The 24,101-nt window shown below is 40.8% G+C and overlaps 2 protein-coding genes and 1 pseudogene across 2 annotated transcripts in view; 1 reads left to right on the forward strand and 2 right to left on the reverse strand.

Moving 5' to 3' along the window:
• The first annotated feature begins 479 nt into the window (after positions 1-479).
• The window catches only part of LOC131817661 (NACHT, LRR and PYD domains-containing protein 13-like), a 38,146-nt gene continuing 14,524 nt past the window's right edge, over positions 480-24,101 (forward strand). Inside the window, exon 1 of the mRNA XM_059151202.1 lies at positions 480-780. Within this exon, the coding sequence (XP_059007185.1) occupies positions 480-780 (301 nt within the window). The remainder of the gene's footprint in view (positions 781-24,101) is intronic.
• Positions 18,174-19,417, reverse strand: LOC131818476 (coiled-coil domain-containing protein 28A-like). The gene has a single exon (XM_059152973.1). The coding sequence runs from the start codon at positions 19,221-19,223 to the stop codon at positions 18,669-18,671; it is 555 nt and encodes a 184-aa protein (XP_059008956.1). The 5' UTR covers positions 19,224-19,417; the 3' UTR covers positions 18,174-18,668.
• LOC131818475 (large ribosomal subunit protein eL34-like) lies at positions 20,015-20,458 on the reverse strand (annotated as a pseudogene).

The raw sequence follows: 24,101 nt of genomic DNA on the forward strand, positions 1-24,101 counted from the left end.
TATCTTCTCCCATTCCATGGGTTGTCTCTTTGTTTCTTTTTTTTTGGGGGGGGGTCAACTATATTTATTTTTTCATATATTCTGCCCATTTTTGATATGATTATCTGTTTTGTGTGTGTTGAGTTTGAGGAGTTCTTTATAGATCTCGGATATCAACCTTTTGTTCAGTCAGTGTAGAGTAAGTTGCTCTTTCCTTCTCCTGCACCAGCTGCTGCTCTAAGCACTGGTGGTGCAGCCCAGAACAGACACCATCTCTGTCCCAAGGAGTTTACATTCTTGCACAGCTGAGAGATAGAGAAGTGTACAAACACTGGTAGCAGTAGAAACAGGTGTTACTGGGAGAAAGCAGAACAAGTGTGTAGATGTGTTTTGGAGGTGGTGACATCCTGGCTTATGGTTTCAACTCTATTCTCTACAGGTTCTGTTCTGTGGATTTAACAGTCCCTGGGTAGAGCTAGAAGTCTTGGGTGTTAGGCAAGATGAGCTCCTCTGTGAATGTCTACATCAACAATGGTTCCTGTGATAAGCTGCTGTCTTACCTGATGGGCCTGGATCAGTTGCAGCTGGAGGAATTCAAGCTGTGCCTCCAGTCCCCAGAGCTGCTGTTTGGGAACTTCCAGAAGATACCCTGGGCAAACTTGAAAGCCAGTGATCCTGCTAATATGTTAAGTCTGTTGGGTGAATACTTTTCAGAAAGGCAGATATGGGAAGTGACCCTCAGCATCTTTGAGAACATGAATCTGACTTCATTGTGTGTGGAAGTTAGAGCAATACTGAGTGGTGAGTGGGTCCACAGGAGGGATGGAGGGAGGGGAGGTACAGAGGGACATCTGCTTTGTGCTCATATGAGCAAGGAGATTGTTGGTGGATTTTTATGGGGCCATGCCAAATTGCTACCCCTGAAAAATCCCCCTGCTGGGCTATGAAAGTTTCAGGTAAAGGTATGAAGGCTACAATGATTTGGAGCTCTAGTCTGGAAGGGAATGGTGATTCCAAGCAGAAAGAGGAAACTGAGAGGTACACTCAGTTGTGTTGCAAACCTTCTTTTGAAAATACAGATTACCTTCTGGAGGGGAGGTGGGTGAGGGGATGGGGTAACTCAGTGATGGGCATTAAGGAAGGCACATGTTGTGATGAGTGCTGTGTGTGTCACACAACTGGTAATTTATTGAACACCTATCTGAAACTAATGATGTACTATACATTGGCTAACTGAATTTAAATTTAAAAAAAGAGAAAATACAGACTTCTTCCAATGCAGCTATAGTACTAGGGAATGATTGGGGTGTAACAGGAATTTCATGTTTGCTTACACAGGATTATTTTTCCTACAAGGGAAACTCGAGGTAAATGCCAACACAACAAAATAAGGGGCACCTGGGTGGTTCACTGGGTTAAGCCTCTGCCTTTGACTCAGGTCGTGATCCCAGGATCCTGGGATCAAGCCCCACATCAGGCTCTCTGCTCCACTGGGGAGTCAGCTTCCACCCTTTTCCCTCTCTCTGCCTACTGGTGATCTCTGTCAAATAAATAAAAATTTTTTTAAAAAACTGCACCCAGCTGAGCCAAGCCATGAAGGAATATACAAAATGTACATGCACATACACACCTCAAACATCTACCAGCTACCCTAGCACAAGCCACATCCACCCACCACTTACTGTCTGATTTTAGATTGCTTGTTCACCTTCACAGATCCTTACAAGCTGTAACACTTTCCACACCTGCAAGCAAATGTCGGGCACTTTTAAATTATTGTTTGTTTGATTGATTGTGTTACGTTAGTAACCATAAAATACATCATTAGTTTTTTTAAAATTTCAGTGTTCCAGAATTCATTGTTTATGTACCACACCCAGTGCTCCATGCAATCCGTGCCCTCCTTAATACCCACCACTGGGCTTACCCATCCCCTCACCCCTTTTACCTCCAAAACCCTTAATTTGTTTCTCAGAATTTTTGATGCAGTGTCCCAAGATTCATTGGTTATGTACCACACCCAGTGCTCCATGCAATACATGCCCTCCATAAAATCCATTCTCCATAAAATATCATTCTCGGAGGTATAGCTCAGTGGGAGAGCATTTGACTGCATAAAATATCACTCTCCATGGGGGAAAAATGAGAGCCTTCCCACTGAGATCAGGAACATGACAAGGATGCTTGCTCTCACCACTCTTGTTCAGCATAGTACTAGAAGTCCTAGCAACAACAGTCAGACAACAAAGAAATAAACAAATATTTAAATTGGCAAATAAAAAATAAATTTGCAAATAAATAAAAGGTATTCAAATTGCCAAAGAAGTCAAACTCTCTCTTTGTGGATGACATGATACTTTATGTGGAAAACCCAAAAGACCACCCCCAAACCACTAGAACTCATACAGCAGCAATTCAGAAATCCACTTTTGGGGACACCTGGGTGGCTCAGTTGGTTGGACAACTGCCTTCGGCTCAGGTCATGATCCCGGAGTCCCGGGATCGAGTCCCGCATCAGGCTCCCAGCGCCATGGGGAGTCTGCTTCTCCCTCTGACCTCCTTGCTCATGCTCTCTCTCACTGTCTCTCTCTCTCTCATAAATAAATAAAATCTTAAAAAAAGAAAGAAATCCACTTTTGCAGCCAGGATACAAAATCAATGCACAGAAATCAGTTGCTTTCTTATACACTAACAATGAAACTGTAGAAAAGGCAACTAGAGAATCAGTTCCATTTACAATAGCACCAAAACCCACAGGATATCTTGGAATAAACTTAATTTATTTTATTTTTATTTTTTTAAGGTAAAGTGCATGCTGTGTTTGTGGAGGCATTGCAGTAGCTAGCTAGCTGCCTGGTGTGCTATTGAATTGTGTAGTATTTACTGGGACAGTGATGTGTTTCATAACCGGTTAGCAAGTGTGAAACTGTGCTACTATTTTTGTTGGAATCCTTTTACTGAATGTATCACTGATCTCATTTTCCTGTAAAATAAAAACCCATGTGGTGTTTATCCCATTTTCTCTCTTCAGTGAGCTTTAGGAGTGCATATGCCACTTGATGGCAGAACCAGTTGTCTCAGACCGGTACAAAATCGTCCTAACTTTTGGTGGTATCTGTTATGAGCCAGGCATCGATCTTGATGCCTCCTGTGCATTTGTACGTAGTCTTTACTATGCTCATAAGATGTAGTGTTGTCCTACTTTTGCAGACGAGGAAACAGTCCAGAGGTCAAGTGAATTGTCCAAGGTCACAGAGCTGGTAACTTCGACCCAGGTAGTGGATCTCCAGAGGCTCTGTGCTTGACTGTACACTGCTTCCTTTGCCCCAGAATGAGGGCATGAGTTCTAAGCAGTAGGGATGGGAGCTGGCAATGTTATTTCCCAAATCAGAGATTCGGAGTCTTGGAAATTCAGGCTCTATGGATCTTCAGGTGGGTAGGAGGATAGGGTGGGGATGAGATTTCCCTGTCTACCCACCATCCTTTCTCCATTCCCTCCCCCACCCCGTCTTCCCCCTTCATTTGAAATTCCTCATTTACTCTTGTGTAGAATGGGCAGGTGTTGAACAGAGAGCTGGAGAGTGGAACCTAGAATCCTTAAATCCTGTTGTTGACTGGTGATCCCAGAGGGAGGCTTGTGCACAGAGGAAAATGTCATTTAAGGAACGACCTCCTTCCTGGCCACTGGTCCTTTATAAGTGCTGTAGAGCCAGTGTTGTAGAGCCTGGCACATTGGAAGATCCCATTTTTCCTCGTCCTTATTTGGTTCCTGGGTGACTTGTGAAGGGGGTGTGGCATATGGAGGACACCTCGCCAGCAGGAAAGAGCCCTAGACCACATCATGTCCTGGCAATGTGAGCGATGATACAAAGGTCCAGCAGGTCAGGATAGCTTCCATTTCCCCTTGGCTCCATTTTCTGGGAAATATGGCATAATGAGAGTGTCTGTGCTTGAACGATGCTGTGTTATGAGTATGTGAATGCATGTGTGTCTACAAGTCTATGTGTGTTATTTTTCGGGGGCCCTGGGTTTAGGTTTGGTATCAGAATGCCAGGATTCAAAGCCTCGCCCATCTAACCAACTATAACTCAGGGCAAATGACTTGCCACTGAGCTCTCTGTTCTCTCTTCTTGAAAACCTGGCCAACTGTACCTACCTCTGCATTTCTAGGATGAAATGCTTAGAAGATGAGAAAGTTTTCACACATTTGTTTATCTTTGGGGTAGTTTTCTCTGGATTCCAGGTGCTAGTTTGAGACAATGCCAGATGGCCTGTATCAGAACTGGAAATGTCCTTGTCATTGCATGGCACATATCTTCTACCCTACCCAAGTTTGTTCTGACAGATTTTGGGTAGGTGAATCTGTGATTTCCCTGCAAAAGGGAAGTCAGGACTGGGATTTTTTTTTTTTTAAAAAAAAAAGGAATTGTACTTAAATTCTAGGCTATGGCGTTGGCTCTTTTTTTTTTTTTTAATTTATTTTTTTAAATACTTATTTATTTATTTATTCATTTTATTTTTTTTAGAGACATTATATAATTTTTTATTTTTTATAAACATATATTTTTATCCCCAGGGGTACAGGTCTGTGAATCACCAGGTTTACACACTTCACAGCACTCACCAAAGCACATACCCTCCCCAATGTCCATAATCCCACCCCCTTCTCCCAAACCCCCTCCCCCCAGCAACCCTCCATTTGTTTTGTGAGATTAAAAGTCACTTATGGTTTGTCTCCCTCCCAATCCCATTTTCTTTCATTTATTCTTCTCGTACCCACTTAAGCCCCCATGTTGCATCACCACTTCCTCATATCAGGGAGCACGTTGGCTCTTTTTAAAAAAAATTAATTTATTTTCAGCATAACAGTATTCATTATTTTTTCACTACCCCCATTGCATTGCTCCATGCAATCCGTGCCCTCTATAAATAAGTGGCCCCAGCTAGATCTAGAGCCTTTAGTTTAATGTATCTAGATATAGAGTGTGGCAGCAAGGCTATAATCTGGAGGGATCCCCTCACTGGGTTTATGTGCAACAGAGGAAATGCAATGTGTCATGTAGTTGATGTACAGGTAAATGAGCTAGTGATGAGGGGATGATCTTAACTTACTGTGCTATGCTCCTAAGATTCCCCATTCAGTTTCCCTATTGCTAGGAGAGCTGACCCAACCCTGGAAAGACCCTACAGGTAGGCTCTGTGAGGCTCCTCAAAATTTGTTTTTGTTTTTGTTTTTTGGCCAAGTTCACCATGGTAGAGCGTGATGGGTGGTAGTGGTTCAAAGGAACATGCAGCATGAAGAAGCAGCCCAGGACCCAGCTAGGTACCCAGATCACATCCTGCAAGCCTTGACAACCAGTAGAATTATAAATGTTAGAGCCATGTCTCCGTTAGAGCTGTTATCCCTATGGGACATTGGCTTATAGCAGCTAAGCACTGAACAGTAGAATAAGTTATTGCTGTGTGAGTTAGACATGGAAGGGGCCCTTCAGCTCATGAGGAATGGGGCATTCAGAGTGGTTTTGTGGAATATATGGAGAGGGGCTTGGTTTAGAACCCAATTCTTCGTGCTTTTATTTTTATGGTGCTCTAGTGTGCATAAATAGAATGTTTTCTATGTGCTGGGCATTTTACATACTTGGGATAAGAAAGCAAACAGAGGCTAGTCATTTGGGTCCCTCCTTCAGTGGGGTGAAGAGAGGTACTGAAGGTAAGAAATAAGTACACTACATGGTATGTTGGGAGGTAACAAAGGGAATGGAAAGAGAAAGGTGAATAGGGAGAGTCTTGGGTGTGTTTTGTAGGGATCAGGTGCAGTGCTAATCAGGTCTGCCCAGCACCACTGAACTAAAATTTGAGCAAAGACTTGGGAGAAGAGAAGGTGGGTCATATGATTTTTGGGAGAGTGTGTTCCTGATGGGGGGATGGCTGGACCTAAAGAACGTGAGTTGATGGAGCTAGGGGATGTGATTCCTGTGTCTTTAGTCTCAGGCTTGTCAGGGCAGTCCTTGGCTCTGCAGAGAGCATCCATCACTGGCCATTTTCAGCCTGGGTATCTCAATATCTCACTATCACTATTTGTTGCAGAGATGACACAGTCATGGGGACCCCAAGATCCAAACCAAGAAGCAGCAGAGATTCCAGAAGAAGAAAAAGGTTTGTATGCTACTTTATGGTGATTGTGGACAAATTGCTTGATGGGTCATCCATTTTGTTGGGTCTCTAATTGTCATCACCTCTGAAGTTTTCTTCTCTAATTGTCATCACTTCTGAAATTTTCTTCAATTTATACCATTCCCCACCTGTTCTTGCATTGCTGCTTATTGAATAATAAGTTGCTGTAAACTAGGTAATTTCTGACTCCACTGTCTGTTCTTAGATACCAGTGTCTGTTTCTGGACATTGTGATTTTGTTGAATTAACAGGTAACTGTATTTTTTGGGTATCAGTTGATTGTTGGAGATTTTCATGTTGACAAAATAATACATGCAACTATGGAACAGGCTTGGATTTCTCAAATATATGTACTGGTGTATAATCCAGAAAGAATCCCAGAAACCTAAAACTTGTAATGAAAAACATCAATCCATTGCTTAACCCTTGAGTTCTGTAGAAGCAACTATATGCTACTCTTGGCTGCCACTTAACTATTTCTATGCTCATAAAGGGGTTAACATACACTGCAACTTCTTGGTTTTTCTTTTTTTTCCATTAACATATAATGTATTATTTGCCCCAGGGGTGCAGGTCTGTGAATCATCAGGCTTACACATTTCATAGCACTCACCATAGCACATACCTTCCCCAGTGTCCATAACCCAACCACGTTCTCCCTAAACCCCTCTGCCCCAGCAACTGTCAGTTTATTTAATGAGACTAAGAGTCTCTTATGGTTTGTCTCCCTCCCAATCCCATCTTGTTTCATTTTTTCATTTTTTCCCCTCCCTACCCCCATGACTCTCCACCCTGCCCTTTGAATTCCTCATATCAGAGAGATCATATAATAATTGTTTTTCTCTGATTGACTTATTTCGCTTAGCATAATACCCTCTAGTTCCACCCATGTCATTGCAAATAGCAAGATGTCATTTTTTTAGATGGTTGTGTAATATTGCATTTTGTGTGTGTGTGTGCCATATCTTTTTTTTTTTTTTTAGATTTTATTTATTTGAAAGAGAGAATGAGAGAGAGCATGAGAGCTGAGAGGGTCAGAGGGAGAAGTGGACTCCCCAGGGACCTGGGAGCCTGATGTGGGACTAGATCCCGGGACTCTGAGATCATGAGCTGAGCTGAAGGTAGTTGTTTAATCAGCTGAGCCACATATTCTTTATCCATTCATCTGTTGATGGACATCTAGGTTCTTTGCATAGTTTGGCTATTGTGGACATTGCTGCTATAAACATTTGGGTGCACGTGACCCTTTGGATCACTACATTTGTGTCTTTAGGGTAAATACCCAGTAGTGCAATTGCTGGGTTGTAGGGTAGCTCTACTTTTTTTTTTTCATAGATACAACATTTATTTTATTCTATTTTTTGTTTTTTTTTTTTTAATTTATTTTTTATTTATTTTCAGCATAACAGTATTTATTATTTTTGCACCATACTCAGTGCTCCATGCAATCCATGCCCTCTATAATACCCACCACCTGGTACCCCGACCTCCCACCCCCAACCCCTTCAAAACCCTCAGATTGTTTTTCAGAGTCCATAGTCTCTCATGGTTCACCCCCCCCTTCCAATTTCCCCCAACTCCCTTCTCCTCTCTATCTCCCCATGTTCTCCACGCTATTTGTTATGCTCCATAAATAAGTGAAACCATATGATACTTGACTCTCTCTGCTTGACTTATTTCACTCAGCATAATCTCTTCCAGTCCCATCCATGTTGCTACAAAATTGGGTATTCGTCCTTTCTGATGGAGGCATAATACTCCATAGTGTATATGGACCACATCTTCCTTATCCATTCGTCCGTTGAAGGGCATCTTGCTTCTTTCCACAGTTTGGCGATCATGGCCATTGCTGCTATAAACATTGGGGGTACAGATGGCCCTTCTTTTCACTACAGCTGTATCTTTGGGGTAAATACCCAGTAGTGCAATGGCAGGGTCATAGGGAAGCTCTATTTTTTATTTCTCAAGGAATCTCCACACTGTTCTCCAAAGTGTCTGCACCAACTTGCATTCCCACCAGCAGTGTAAGAGGGTTCCCCTTTCTCCATATCCCCTCCAACACATGTTGTTTCCTGTCTTGCTAATTTTGGCCATTCTAACTGGTGAAAGGTGATATCTCAATGTGGTTTTAATTTGAATCTCCCTGATGGCTAGTGATGATGAACATTTTTTCATGTGTCTGATAGCCATTTGTATGTCTCCATTGGAGAAGTGTCTGTTCATATCTTCTGCCCATTTTTTGATGATTGTCTGTTTTGTGTGTGTTGTTTGAGGAGTTCATTATAGATCCTGGATATCAACCTTTTGTCTATACTGTCATTTGCAAATATCTTCTCCCATTCCGTGGGTTGCCTCTTTGTTTTTTTGACTATTTCCTTTGCTGTGCAGAAGCTTTTGATTTTGATGAAGTCCCAAGTAGCTCTATTTTTTTTAAATTTTTTATTTCTTTTTAGCATAACAGTATTCTTTGTTTTTGCACCACACCCAGTGCTCCATGCAATCCGTGCCCTCCCTAATACCCACCACCTGGTTCCCCCAACCTCCCACCTCCCCCCTGCCCCTTCAAAGCCCTCAGATTCAGAGTCCATAGTCTCTCATGGTTCACCTCCCCTTCCAATTTCCCTCAACTTCCTTCTCCTCTCCATCTCCCCTTGTCCTCCATGTTATTTGTTATCTCCACAAATAAGTGAAACTATATGATACTTGACTCTCTCTGCTTGACTGATTTCACTCAACATAATCTCTTCCAGTCCCGTCCATGTTGCTACAAAATTGGGTATTCGTCCTTTCTGATGGAGGCATAATACTCCATAGTGTATATGGACCACATCTTCCTTATCCATTCGTCTGTTAAAGGGCATCTTGGTTCTTTCCACAGTTTGGCGACCGTGGCCATTGCTGCTATGAATATTGGGGTACAGATGGCCCTTCTTTTCACTACATCTGTATCTTTGGGGTAAATACCCAGTAGTGCAATTGCAGGGTCATGGGGGTAGCTCTATATTTAATTTCTTAAGGAATGTCCACACTGTTTTCCAAAGGCTGCACCAATTTGTATTCCCACCAGCAGTGTAAGAGGGTTCCCCTTTCTCCACATCCTCAATTTTTAACTTTTTGAGGAACCTCCATACTGTTCCAGAGTGGCTGCACCAGCTTGCATTCCCACCAACAGTGTAGGAGGGTTCTCCTTTTTCTGCATTCTCCCTTACATCTGTTGTTTCCTGACTTGTTAATATTAGTCATTCTGACTGGTGCGAGGTGGTATCTCACTGTAGTTTTGATTTATATTTCCCTGATGCCGAGTGATTTTGAGCACTTTTTCATGTGTCTGTTGCCTATTTGGATCTCTTCTTTGCCAAAACGTCTGTTCATGTCTTCTGCCCATTTCTTGATTGGGTTATTTGTTCTGGGCAAGTTCTTTATAGATAAGTTCTTTATAGATTTTTGGATACTAGCCCTTTATCTGATAATGTCATTTGCGAGTTTCTTCTCCCATTCTGTCAGTTATCTTTTGGTTTTGTTGACTGTTTCCTTTGCTGTGCAAAAGCTTTTAATCTTGATGAAGTCCCAATAGTTCACTTTTGCCCTTGCTTCCTTTGCCTTGGCAATGTTTCTAGGAAGAAGTTGCTGCGGCTGAGGTCGAAGAGGTTGCTGTCTGTATTCTCAAGGATTTTCATGGATTCCTGTCTCACATTGAGATCTTCCATCCATTTTTAGTCTTTTTTGTGTATGGTGTGAGGAAACGGTCCTGTTCCATTATTCTGGATGTGGCTGTCCAATTTTCCCAACACCATTTGTTGAAGAGACTGTCTTTTTTCCACTGGACATTCTTTCCTGATTTGTTGAAGATTAGCTGTCCACAGAGATAGGGTCCATTTCTGGACTCTCTATTCTGTTCCGTTGATCTATGTGTCTACCATACTGTTTTGAGGATTACAGCTTTGTAATAGAGCTTGAAGTCCGGAATTGTGATGCCACAAACTTTTTTCTTTTTTCTTTGTTAAAGATTTTATTTATTTGACAGAGATCACAAGTAGGCAGAGAGGCAGGTAGAGAGTGGTGGGGGGTGGGGAGCAGGCTCCTTGCTGAGCAGAGAGCCCTATGTGGGGCTCAATCCCAGGATCTGAGATCATGACCTGAGCCAAAGACAGAGGCTGAGCCCACTGAGCCACCCAGGTGCCCCTGGTTTTCTTTTTCAACATTCCACTGGCTATTTCTGGTTCCATAAAAATTTTAGGATTATTTATTCCATTTCTTGAAAAAAAAAATGATGGTATTTTGCTAGGGATTGCATTTAATGTGTAGATTGCTTTAGGTAGCATAGACATTTTCACAATATTCTTCCATGCTATAAGCATGGAAAATTTTTCCATTTCTTTGTGTCTTCCTCAATTTCTTTCATGAGTACTTTATAGTTTTCTGAGTACAGATTCTTTGCCTGTTTGGTTAGGATTATTCCAAGGTATCTTACAGTTTTGGGAGCAATTGAAAATGGGATCAACTTCTTAATTTCTCCTCTGCCTTGCTGTTGGTGTATAGAAATGCAACTGATTTCTGTGCATTGATTTTATATCCTGACACTTTATTCCTGTATGAGTTCCACCAGTTTTAGAGTAGATTTTTTGGGGGTTTTCCACACAAAGTATATCATACGCAAAGAGTTAGAGTTTGACTTCTTCTTTGCTGATTTGGATGCCTTTTATTTCTTTTTGTTGTCTGATTGCTGAGGCTAGGACATCTAGTACTATGTTGAATAGCAGTGGTGATAGGGGACATCCATGCTGTGTTCCTGACCTTAGGGGAAAACTCTCAGTTTTTCCTCATTGAGAATGATATTTGCTGTGGGTTTTTCATAGATGGCTTTGATGATATTGAGGTGTGTACCTACTATCCATACACTGTGAAGAGTTTTGATCAAGAAAGGGTGCTGTACTTTGTCAGATGCTTTTTTTCGTACCTATGAGAATATCATATGGTTCTTGTTATTTCTTTTATTAATGTCTTATATCACATTGATTGATTTATGGATGTTGAACCAACATTGCAGCGCAGGAATAAAGCCCACTTTTTCATGCTGAATAATCCTTTTAATGTACTCTTGGATCCTATTGGCTAATATATTGGTGAGAACTTTTGTACCCATGTTCACCAAGAGTATTGGTTTGTAATTCTCCTTTGGGTTCTTTGTCTGGTTTTGGGATCAAGGTCATGCTGGCCTCATGAAATGAGTTTCGAAGTTTTCCTTCCATTTCTATTTTTTTGGAATAGTTTCAGGAGGATAAGTATTAATTCTTCTTTAAATGTTTGGTAGAATTCCTCTGGGAAGCCGTCTGGCCCTGGGCTCTTGTTTGTTGGGAGATTTTGGATGACTGCTTCAATCTCCTTACTGGTTATGGGTCTGTTCAGGTTTTCTATTTCTTCCTGGTTCAGTTCTGGTAGTTTATACATCTCTAGGAATGCATCCATTTCTTCCAGATTGTCAAATTTGCTGGTGTATAGTCACTCATAATATGTTCTTATAATTGTTTGTATTTCTTTGGTGCTGATTGTGATATCTCCTCTTTCATTCATAATTTTATTAATTTGAGTCCTTTCTCTTTTCTTTTTGATAAGTCTGGTCAGGGGGTTATCAGTCTTATTAATTCTTTCAAAGAACTAGTTCCTAGTTTCATTCATTTGTTCTACTATTCTTTTGGTTTCTGTTTCGTTGATTTCTGGTCTGATTTTTATTTCTCTTCTCCTGCTGGGTTTAGGCTTTCTTTATTGTTCTTTTTCCAGCTCCTCTAGGTGTAGGGTTAGATTTTATATTTAAGGCCTTTATTGTTTCTTGAGAAGGGCTTGTATTGCTATGTACTTTCCTCTCAGGACTACCTTTGCTGTAACCCAAAGATTTTGAACAATTGTGTTTTCATTTTCATTTGTTTCAATGAACTTTTTTTTATCTTCCTTAACTTTTTAACTTTTATTTTTTAAATTTCTTTTCAGTGTGCCAGAATCCATTGTTTACTAAAATTCTTTAATTTCTCAGTTGACTCATTCGTCTTTAGTAGGATGTTCTTTAGCCTCCATGTTTTTGGTTCTTTCCAACTTGTGATTGCGTTCTAGTTTCAGAGCATTGTGGTCTGAAAATATGCAGGGAATGATCCCAATCTTTTGGTGCCAGTTGAGACCTGATTTATGACCCAGGATGTGATCTATTCTGGAGAATGTTCCATGTGCACTAGAGAAGAATGTGTATTCTGTTGCTTTGGGATGGAATGTTCTGAATATAACTGTGATGTCCATTTGGTCCAGTGTGCCATTTAAGGCCTTTATTTCCTTGTTGATCTTTTGCTTGGATGATCTGTCCATTTCAGTAAGGGGAGTGTTAAAGTCCCCTACTATTATTGTATTATTGTTGATGTGTTTCTTTGATTTTGTTATTAATTGGTTTATATAGTTGGCTGCTCCCACATTAGGGGCATAGATATTTAAAATTTTTAGATCTTATTGTTGTACAGACCCTTTGAGTATGATATAGTGTCCTTCCTCATCTCTCATTATAGGCTTTGGCTTAAAATCTAATTTATCTATTATAAGGATTGCCACCCCTGCTTTCTTTTGAATTTACTTTTGAATTTACCATTAGCATGGTAAATTGTTTTCCATCCCCTCACTTTAAATCTGGAGGTGTCTTTGGGTCTAAAATGAGTTTCTTGTAGACAGCATATTAATGAGTCTTGTTTTTTATCCATTTTGATATCCTGTGTCTTTTGATTGGGGCATTTAGCCCATTTACATTTAGGGTAACTATTGAAAGATACGAATTTAGTGCCATTGTATTACCTGTAAGGTGACTGTTACTGTATGTTGTCTCTGTTCCTTTCTGATCTATTACTTTGAGACTTTCTCTTTGCTTAGAGGACCCCTTTCAATATTTCCTGTAGGGCTGGTTTGGTGTTTGCAAATTCTTTAAATTTTCATTTGTCCTGGAAGCTTTTTATCTCCCCTATTTCCTATGACAGCCTAGCTGGATATAGTATAATTGGCTGCAAATTTTTCTTATTTAGTGCTCTAAATATGTCATGCCAGTCCTTTCTGGCTTGCCAGGTCTCTGTGGATAAGTCTGCTGTCAATCTAATATTTATATTATTATATGTTACAGACTTCTTGTCCTGAGCTGCTTCCAGGATTTTCTCTTTGTCACTAAGACTTGTAAGTTTCACTATTAGATGATGGGGTATGGACCTATTTTTATTGATTTCTGAGAGGGGTTCTCTGTGCCACCTAGATTTTGATCCTTGTTCCCTTCTCAAAATTGGGGAAATTCTCTGCTATAATTTGTTCCAGTATACCTTCTGCCCTTCTCTTTCTTTTTCCTCTGGGATCCCAATTATTCTAATATTGTTTCGTCTTCTGGTATCACTTATCTCTCGAATTCTCCCCTCATGGTCCAGTAGTTGTCTCTCTTTTGCTCAGTTATTTATTCTCCATCATTTGGTCTCTCTTTTGCTCAGTTCTTTATTCTCCATCATTTGGTCTTCTATATCACTAATTCTTTCTTCTGCCTCATTCATTCTAGCCGTAAGATCCTCCATTTTTTATTACACCTTGTTAATAGCTTTTTTATTTTAACTTGGTTAGATTTTAGTTCTTCTATTTTTCCAGAAAGAGATTCTCTAGTATCTTCCATGGTTTTCTTGAGCCCAGCTAACACCTCGATAATCATCATTCTGAACTCTAGTTCTGACATTTTAATAATGTCCATATTGATTAGGTCCCTAGCCATCAGTACTGCCTCTTGTTCATTTTTTTTTTTTTTTGGAGGTGTTTTACACCTTCTCTTTTTATCCAGATAAGAACAGATGAATGAGAGAAAAAATACTAAAAGGGTAGTAATGACCCCAGAAAAAAATACACTAACTAAGTCAGAAGAGACCCAAAACCAGGGGGAGAAGAAAGCGGGGGCAGGGGGAAACAATGAATAAGTAAATAAATATTTATTAGACTGGTGATTTTGGGTGTATTTTTGTCTGTTAGAAGAAACTACCTCCCAAAATTTTAAAGAAACACACACACACACACACACACACACACACACACACACAGACACAAAAATAAGGGTAAACATGATTAAGGGATAAATAGGACTGTAAAGATGAAAATTTAAAAAGATCCTATAAAAGGAATTGATAAGAAAAGTTGGTTGGAAAAAAAAGAAAAAAACGTGATCAGGCTGGAGACTAGAGCAAAGCCATTCACAATATTTAGGGTATATTTTGATCTATTAGAGGAAATTGTATCCCAAAATTTTAAAGAAAAAAACCTATATGTATATAAAAAAATAAGGTTAAATACAATGAAGGGATAGAATAAGACTATAACAATGAAATTTTTAAAAGACTTTAAAAAGGTATTGATAAGATAAAATAGTTTGAAAATGTTAAAATAGGAAAGAGGAAAAGTTTTTTAGAATAAGAAAAAAATAAAATTAAAAAAAGTTAACTTTGCAAGACTAAAGGATCATGGGGGAAAAGCCAAGAATTCTGTATGTTGCTTTCCCCGATGTCAAAGAGGTTACTGCCTATGTTCTCCTCTAGGATTCTGAAGCATTCCTATCTCATGTTGAAGTCTCTCATGCATTTTGAGTTTATCTTTGTGTATGGTGTAAGGGAATGGTCGAGTTTCATTCTTCTACATATAGCTGTCCAATTTTCCCAGCACCATTTATTGAAGAGACTGTTTCCCCCCCCCCCACTGGATATTTTTTCCTGTTTTGTCGATGATTATTTGACCAGAGAGTTGAGGGTCTATATCTGGGCTGTCTACTCTGTTCCACTGGTCTATGCGTCTGTTTTTGTGCCAGTACCATGCTGTCTGGGTGATTACAGCTTTATAAAGCTTTATAAAGCTTGAAATCAGGCAATGTGATGCCCTCAGCTTTCTTTTTCTTTTTCAACATTTCCTTAGCAATACAGGGTCTCTTCTGATTCCATACAAATTTTAGGATTGTTTGTTCCAGCTCTTTGAAAAATGCTGGTGGAATTTTGATCAGAATGGCACTGAAAGTATAGATTGCTCTGTAGTACAGACATTTTAACAATGTTTATTCTTCCTATCTATGAGCATGGAATGGTCTTCCATCTTTTTGTGTCTTCTTAATTTCTTTCATTGAGTGTTCTGTAGTTCCTCAGGTACAGATCCTTACCTCTTTGGTTAGGTTTATTCCCAGGTATCTTATGGTTTTTGGTGCTATAGTAAATGGAATCGATTCTCTAATTTCCCTTTCTGTATTTTCATTGTTAGTGTATAAGAAAGCAATGGATTTCTGGGGATTCCTGAGTGGCTCAGTTGGTTGGACTGATGCCTCCATGTCAGGTCATGATCCCAGGGACCTGGGATCGAGTCCCATATCGGGCTCCTTGCTCAGCAGGGAGCCTGCTTCTCTCGCTGCCTCTGCCTGCCACTCTGCCTGCTTGTGTGTGTGTGTGTGCGCTGTCTCTCTCTTTCTCTGACAAATAAATAAAATCTTTTTTTAAAAAGCAATTGATTTTTAAAATTTATTTATTTTCAGAAAAACAGTATTCATTATTTTTTCACCACACCCAGTGCTCCATGCAATCTGTGCCCTCTATAATACCCACCACCTGGTACCCCAACCTCCCACCCCCCCCCCCGCCACTTCAAACCCCTCAGATTGTTTTTCAGAGTCCATAGTCTCATGATTTACCTCTCCTTCCAATTTACCCCAACTCCCTTCTCCTCTCTAACACCCCTTGTCCTCCATGATATTTGTTATGCTCCACAAATAAGTGACTCTCTCTGCTTGACTGATTTCACTCAGCATAATCTCTTCCAGTTCTGTCCATGTTGCTACAAAAGTTGGATATTCGTCCAACATTGATTATTGTATCCTGTATTCAGCATTACTGAATTGCTGTATGAGTTCTAGTAGTTTGGGGGTGAAGTCTTTTGGGTTTTCCATATAAAGTATCATGTCATCTGCAAAGAGAGGGATTTTGACTTCTTCATTGCTAATTTGAATACTTTTTATTTCTCTTTGTTGTCTGATTGCTGTTTCTAGGACTTCTAACACTATATTGAACAAGAGTGGTGAGTGTGGAGATCCTTGTTGTGTTCCTGATCTCAAAGGAAAAGCTGTCAGATTTCCCCATTGAGGATGATATTTGTTGTGGGATTTTCATAGATAGATTTTATGAAGTTGAGGAATGTTCCCTCTATCCCTATACTTTGAAGTGTTTTAATCAGAAACAGATACTGGATTTGTCAAATGCTTTTTCTTTTTTTTTTTTTTTAAAGATTTTATTTATTTATTTGACAGAGATCACAAGTAGGCAGAGTCAGGCAGAGAGAGAGAGGAGGAAGCAGGCTCTCCGCCGAGCTGAGAGCCCGATGTGGGACTCGATCCAAGGATCCCGGGATCATGACCCGAGCCGAAGGCAGAGGCTTTAACCCACTGAGCCACCCAGGTGCCCCTCAAATGCTTTTTCTGCATCAATTGAAAGGACCATATGGTTCTTCTCTTCTTTTATTGATTTGCTCTATGACTTTGACTGATTTGTGAATTTTGAATCACACTTGCAACCCAGGGATAATTTCTACCTGATCATTGTGGATAATCTTTCTAATGTACTGTTGGATCCTATTAGCTAGGATCTTGTTGAGAATCTTAGCATCCATATTCATCAGGGATATTGGTCTGAAATTCTTCTTCTTGGTGGGGTCTTTGCCTGGTTTGGGGGATCAGGGTAATGCTGGCTTCATAAAGAGTCTGGAAGTTTTCTTTCTGCTTTAATGTTTTGAAGCAGCTTCAGGAGAATAGGTATTTCTTGTTTGAAAGTTTGGTAGACTTCTTCAGGGAATCTGTCAGGTCCTGGTCTCTTGTTTTTTGAGAGGTTTTTGATCCCCTACCTCTGAAGTTTTGTGGTTCTCATTGATCAGTGAACTTGGTCTTGGCTGGATGTTCTTGCTGATCTTCTGGAGGAGGGGCCTGTTGCTGTGATTCTCAAATGTTTTTGCCCAAGTTGGAGTTGTGCTGCCCTTGCCAGGAGCCAGGCTAAGTAATCTGGTCCAGTTCATACTCTGGAGCTTTTTTCCCCTGAACACTTATGGTAGAGCTCTGGAGAATTGTTACTCTTCTCTTTTATCTTCAGTTGAGTTTTTAGGTGTTCAGAATGGTTTGATAACTACCTAGCTGGACTCCTGGGACCTGATGATATCTCGGTCTCCTACTCCTCATCCATCTTGCTCCTTCCTCCAACCTCTTGGTTTTTCAATTATCATGGTAGCTAAATATGTCTCCAGTTATTTTTGTGGAGTAATCCATTTTCAGTGTCATGGATATAAATCCATGCTGAACCATATGATACATCAGGAATACATGTTGTATTTCTTTTCTAGAGCTGCCATAATAAATTTCCACAAACTGAGTGGCTCAAATAGACATTCACTCCTTCACAGCTCTGGATTAGTCCAAAATTAAGGTGTTAGCAGGGTCATGCTTCCTCCTGGGGATCACAGGGAGCATTGTCCTTGTTCACCTGGCTTCTGGTGGCATTCCTGGGGTTGTGGTCGCATCCCTCCAATTTCTGCCTCTCTGGTCACATGGCCACCTCCTGTTTTGTGTCAAAATTCTGTCTCTTGTGAGAATACATTTGACTGCATTTGGGGCAATCCAGGATAAGTTCCTCTGCTCACAGTCCTTATGTTTGCTAACAAGATTCTGGGGTTTAGGACATGGACATAGGTTGGGGGCAGTCACTGTTCAGCCCACTACACATGCCTTTTTGGGGGAATCATTGCCTGTTTTTGTTTGAGTTAACAATTCCTTTTTAACCTTTCCATGCAATTAGTATCTCTAAAATCTTTGGGAAGTCTAATGTAATTGGATGTAACAAGGAACCCATCAGCTCTGCAGCCACAATTTCTAGACTGTTTCCTGAAAGCTGTACATCTTTTCCTAGATAGTACCAGTTGCCATGTATTTCCCATCTTGGGACTTGATTTAATCTCAAATTCCATTTTTTTTAAACAATCACTTTTATTAAAAATAGCAAATTCCACAAATATTCATTTACATTTTGTTGTCACTGGCCACTGGAAAACACCAGTGTGTGTACTGATTGTCTAACGTAAACTGCAGCGGGGCTGCCACAAAAAGCCTGTGCATCATCAACTTATAAGCAACATGGGAATAAGTTTGGTGAGCTCAGGAAGGAGAAACCTTCAGCCCTATTATTAACATTCTGCACAATGCATTTCAAGTATAACCCCCATAAGGCAACAATGGAAAGCATAGCAGCACAACCTGATTAAGCCTTCAACAAGGCCGAGGCTCCAGTTATGATGAATAGCAGCGAGTCAAATTTACTAAAAGCAGGAGTGAAAACAATAATTGCACTGGTACTTTAATCACTTTATTCCTTATTGTGGAAGGTGATTCTGCTACTGGATTCAGCTGGGAAAGTAATGAATGTTGCTCTTCTTCAAGCCACAAGAAAGCAACCACATGTCGTTTAGCTGGTGGAAGTATTTGGAACATCTTGTGCATCAGCCAAATGTAGCTTTTGTATGGAAGAATTCAGTTCTTCTAAGTCAGACAGAAGCCTGTCCAGATTGGAGTCACTGGCTGTTTTTCTCTTATCCTCAGGAAGTTCCTCTAACTCCCCATAGAGCTCCAAATTCAAGCGAGCTAATTTCTCCTGCATTCCCTGAACATGTTCCATCTGTTCAATGGAATATTCATTTCCGAATGCTTGAAGTTTTCCAGAGTGGAAATCATTCAAAAGGCTGAGAAGCCCTCTCTCCATCTCCTGAACGTCTGAGACGTCGGTGAGGAAGGAGTGCTGAATAGGAGTCGGTTGTGCACCTTTTCCTTCTCCACCCTGAGGTCTGGTCTTTTCTTTCATCACTCTTTTTAACTTTGGTCGCTGTGAAGTTGACTGTGATGCAGGATTTGAAAACCCTGTGCTTTTACTAACTGGAATGGTATTTTTTTGGGCATTAACCACCTGAGTAGAGTGGGCACTAAAAGACTTAGGACTCCTCCTCTTCACTTTCCGTTCCTCCATTGTTCTAAGCTCCTTACTGCACCAAGGCCAGCTTCTTAAAACCTGAGGAAGGAGAGGATCAGGGTCCTCTTTCTCAAACTGCAAAGACCCCGAAGCCTCCGAAGCCACTGCCGCAGCTGCAGCCGGCGACGCTACTGCCGCAGCTTGAGCCGGGGTCACATCCCGGACCCTGACGCCCTCACAGACCCTTTTGTTTACGGAAATCTCAAATTCCATTTTCTAATCTCAAATGTTGTCATGCCCTCTTTTCCCTAGCTTTTACGTCCATCTTTCTCATCACTGTTTCAGGGGACCGATGTTATAATAACTCAGAAAAGTCAGTATGAGGAAATTTCTTTGAAATCTTACCTGATAATTTCTCTAGTGCACCACTGATGAACAGCTTGGGTGTAACTGTCCAATTTGAGAGTTATTCTCCTCAATGTTTCTGGTATTTCAATATCCTCTAGTGCCCAGTGTTGAGGAATCTTAATGACTTGTGATTTTTTTTTTTTTTTTACATTGTATTTGACCCGTGACTTATCTTTTACACTATGAAAGCTTGTGGGGTCCTCCACTCCTGTGTTCCTAAGTGTCACTGGGTAACTAGGTTTGTGGTCTTTACCCTCTTGATTAGGTTGGATGCTAAGCAGGATATTTAAATGTAAAAATGTGCTCTTCTGCTCTCAAATAGCCTTGGGTTATCTTTTTTGGCATTAATCATTTCTTCTCTGTTCTTTTTCTACAACTCTAATTAGGTGTGTGTTTCCTGTTCAATCATAACTTTTTTTTTTTTTTTTTTACAACAGCAATAACAGATCAAGCCTTTTGATTTTTTTATTACTAAAAACAGCTTCATTTTTTTTTTAATTTAGCTTTCTGGCTCTCTGCTTGTGCCTTCAACACTTCCACAATGATTTTCTGCTCCTCAATAAGGAAAGCACGCTTGATCCTGTCGCGAACACACTTGGCACACATGGAACCACCGTAGGCCCTGCTGAAATGTTTTTTCATTTTAGACAACCTCATAAGCACTTTAGGTCTTACAGCACGAACTCCTAGAAGTTAGCCTGGGCACACACCACATGCAGATTTTGGTGCTTTCCCAAACTCCTTGGTATAAAGGTAAATGATTCTATTACCTGGGGTTCGGGACAGCCTAGTTTTACTAGAGGCTGTATTGTAGGACAGCCTATGATGGTAGGTCAAACGCTGGACCATTCTGAATGCCTAAGGATGCTGTCCCCAGAAGAGGAAAACGGCTCATAACTTTTTTTTAAATGAAATTGATTTTTTTTATTATCTTGAGTATAGTTGACACAATGTTACATTAGTTTCAGGTTTACAACTTAGAGATTCAACAAGTTTATGCAATATGTTGTGTTCCCCATAAGTGTCATTGCCATCTGTCTATTATATTGTTATTACAGTATCCTTGTACTGTGCTGTGCCTTTTATTCCTGTGACTCATTAATTCTGTGACTGGAAGCCTGTATCCCTCCTTCACCCATTTTGCCCATTCCCCCCAATCATAACATTTTAATCCCATACTACCATCTGTTTTTGTTAAAGCCATTTGAAAGATTACTTCAACTTTCTATCACACCTTCCATGAAGCCTATTTCATCAATAATATTTTATTTTTAAAAACAATGGCTGTGTTTTAAGATTTTATTTATCAGAGAGAGTGACAGCAGAAGTAGGGGGAGTAGCAGGCAGAGGGAGAAGCAGGCTCCCTGCCAAGCAAGGGAGGATTCCAGAGTCCCAGGACTCTGGCATTACAACCTGAGCTGAAGGCAGAAGCTTAACCAACTGAGCCACCCAAGTGTCCCCATCAATAATATATATATATTTTTTATTTGTCAGGGAGAGAGAGGAGCGAGAGTGAGCACAAGCAGACAGAGTGGCAGGCAGAGGGAGAAGCAGGCTCCCGGCTGAGCAAAGAGCCCGATGCGGGACTCGATCCCAGGACGCTGGGATCATGACCCAAGCCAAAGGCAGCTGCTCAACCAGCTGAGCCACCTGGGCGTCCCCCATCAATAATATTTTTAATATAAAATCTTTTTTATCTAGAAAGGTTTTATTTATTTGGCAGAGATCACAAGTAGGCAGAGAGGCAGGCAGGGAGGGGGGGAAGCAGACTCCCTGCTGAGCAGAGAGCCCGATGTGGAGCTTGATCCCAGGACCCTGGGACCATGACCTGAGCCGAAGGCAGAGGCTTTAACCTACTGAACCACCCAGGTGTCCCAATATTCTCTTTTTGTTTAAGATTTTATTTATTTATTTGTCAGAAAGAGAGAGCACACAAGCAGGCAGAGAGGCAGGCAGAGGCAGAGAGAGAAGCAGGCTCCCTGCCGAGCAAGGAGCCCGATGCGGGACTCGATCCCAGGACCCTGGGATCATGACATGAGCCAAGGGCAGAGGCTTTAACCCACTGAGCCCCCCAGGCTCAGTGTATCAAAACTCATAACTCTATTTCTGCTTGTTAGTATTCTTTTTCATGTAATATAATTTGATTTTTTTTTCAATTTTTGGAGCACTTGTTGATTCCTTAGAGGTACATGTTTCTTGGTTAGAGTAAAGTGACTGTACAAGCAAATATAAATGGTACAATGTGCTTAATATTTCAAAGTTTCTCCTATATAATCAATTCTACAAAGGTAGCTAGATTCAAAATTTGGTATTTGTTCTTCCAGCTTTTTTTCATGAATTAGATTATATATAAATCCGTTTATACTGCCTGTCATTTGTTACCTTGATCATCTCTTTATACAAACCTATCAGCTTCCAGAGCGCCTGGGTGACTCAGTGGGTTAAAGCCTCTGCCTTCTGCTCAGGTCATGATCTCAGGGTCCTGGGATCGAGCCCCGCATAGGGCTCTCTACTCAGCGGGGAGCCTGCTTCCTCCTCTCTCTCTGCCTGCCTCTCTGCCTACTTGTGATCTCTGTCTGTCAAATAAATAAAATCTTTGAAAAAAATCCTATGAGCTTCCCTCTTTAATAGTTATTTAATATACCATTGTATGCGTATATCATGGCCTGTAGCTTGCCCTGTCCTGTTGGTAGAAATTTAGGCTTGTGGGTGTGTGTGTGTATGTTAAATAACACTTTGATAAACATCGATGAGTGTGCATCTGCAGGTGTTTCTGTAGAAGATGGGCCTAATCTAGAACTCCCAGGTCAAAGCACATACATGATTGAAACTTTGATGCAGCTAAACTGGTCTTCTGAAAGGCCACAAAGTTATACCAAAGGTATACCACAAAGGTATAACATTGTGTCCCTAATGACACTTTAGGTGTTTGTTTTACTGTCCTGCTCTCAACAGATTCTTTTAAAAATTTGCCAACTTGGGGCGCCTGGGTGGCTCAGTGGGTTAAAGCCTCTGCCCTCGGCTCAGGTCATGATCCCAGGGTCCTGGGATTGAGCCCCACATTGGGCTTTCTGCTCAGTGGGGAGCCTGCTTCCCTTCCTCTCTCTGCCTGCCTCTCTGCCTACTTGTGATCTCTGTCTGACAAATAAATAAAATCTTTAAAAAATATTTGCCAACTTGATAAAAATATTGCCCTGATTTAATACTTGGTTTGCATTTGTTGTGTGAGTGAGTTGAAAACCGTAATTGCTTTTAGCCAGTTTATTTCTTGCAAAATGACCATTTATTCTCCCCTTCTATTTTTCATCTGGGTGCTTTCTCTCTTCATTGACTCATAAGAACACGTTGCATATAGAAAATGAATGACCTCTTGGTCTTTCCCGTAGATGGCAAGTGTTCTCCCTCATGTTGTTTTTCTCTTTCAAGTTGGCATGTGTTTGTGTTCTGCTTTGTATCTTCTGGATGGCAAGATTCCTTCTCCCCTTGGCTAGGTGGGGGGGGGGGCAGGAAGGGTATCCCTGCGATGGCTGCCACCTGAGCGTAGATCACGTGTTCTCTAGCTCTTGTGTGGGAGAGAACAGAGTTCTGGGTGAGGTAGATCGTCTTGTTCTGAGGAAGAAGGCCCTACACATGTCCCACCTTTGGTCCATAAGACCCATCTCTTAAAGGTTGTGTGATCAAGTCTTGGGGTTTAATCAGTCCAGAACAATAGTCCTTGTTTGGAGATGGGATAAAGGTCTGCAAGGCTGGGTATTTGAGGAGTGCCAGCTTTCAGAGACCTTCGATGGTCTGAACAGAAAGGACCCCACCTCCCGAAGATGACCTTTCCCTTCTGGTGGATAAAAGAAAAATGGTTTTTCATTCTTTCCTGCTTATTTGGGACTTACACAAGGGAACTGAGGTTCAAAGAAGTTGAAGTATCCACAAAGCATTGCAACCCTAAGTGTCACTATTGTGTAATTCCTACTATACTATTCTTTCCACCAGAAACATGTGTGTGTGTAGTAAAAGGAATCATTACCCACCAAGATATTTAAGGCACAAACCTAGAATGTGTGAACAACTGTTTTCTTTAGCATTTCACCACACACTCATTAATTAGAAAGTATTAGTGATCTTACTGGTTCTACTCTCAATATATACCCAAAGTCCATCCATCTTATTTTTAGTACTGTGCTCTAGTTCTTCACAGGCTCTGCTCAAGTGTTTACACAAAGAACCAGGCACCTATTATTGTTGCTGTCATGTTATCAGTGGATATGTTTGACCAACCTACCCACTTTCACTTAGAAAACAGAAGCAGTCATTAGGCTCCCTGCTCAGTGGAGAGCCTGTTTCTCCCTCTCCCTCTGCCTGCCTCTCTGTCTACCTGTATTCTATCTGTCTGTCAAATAAATAAATAAAATCTTTTAAAATAAATTTTAAAAAACAGAAGCAGCTTCATAAGTGGACTCCCTGCTCCTCTCTTACACCATAATACCTTCTCCAAGCAATGGTGACCTTTGAAAAACGGAAATTAAAGCTTTT

Source organism: Mustela lutreola, chromosome 16, assembly GCF_030435805.1.
Source record: "Mustela lutreola isolate mMusLut2 chromosome 16, mMusLut2.pri, whole genome shotgun sequence".
Taxonomy (NCBI): Eukaryota; Metazoa; Chordata; class Mammalia; order Carnivora; family Mustelidae; genus Mustela; species Mustela lutreola.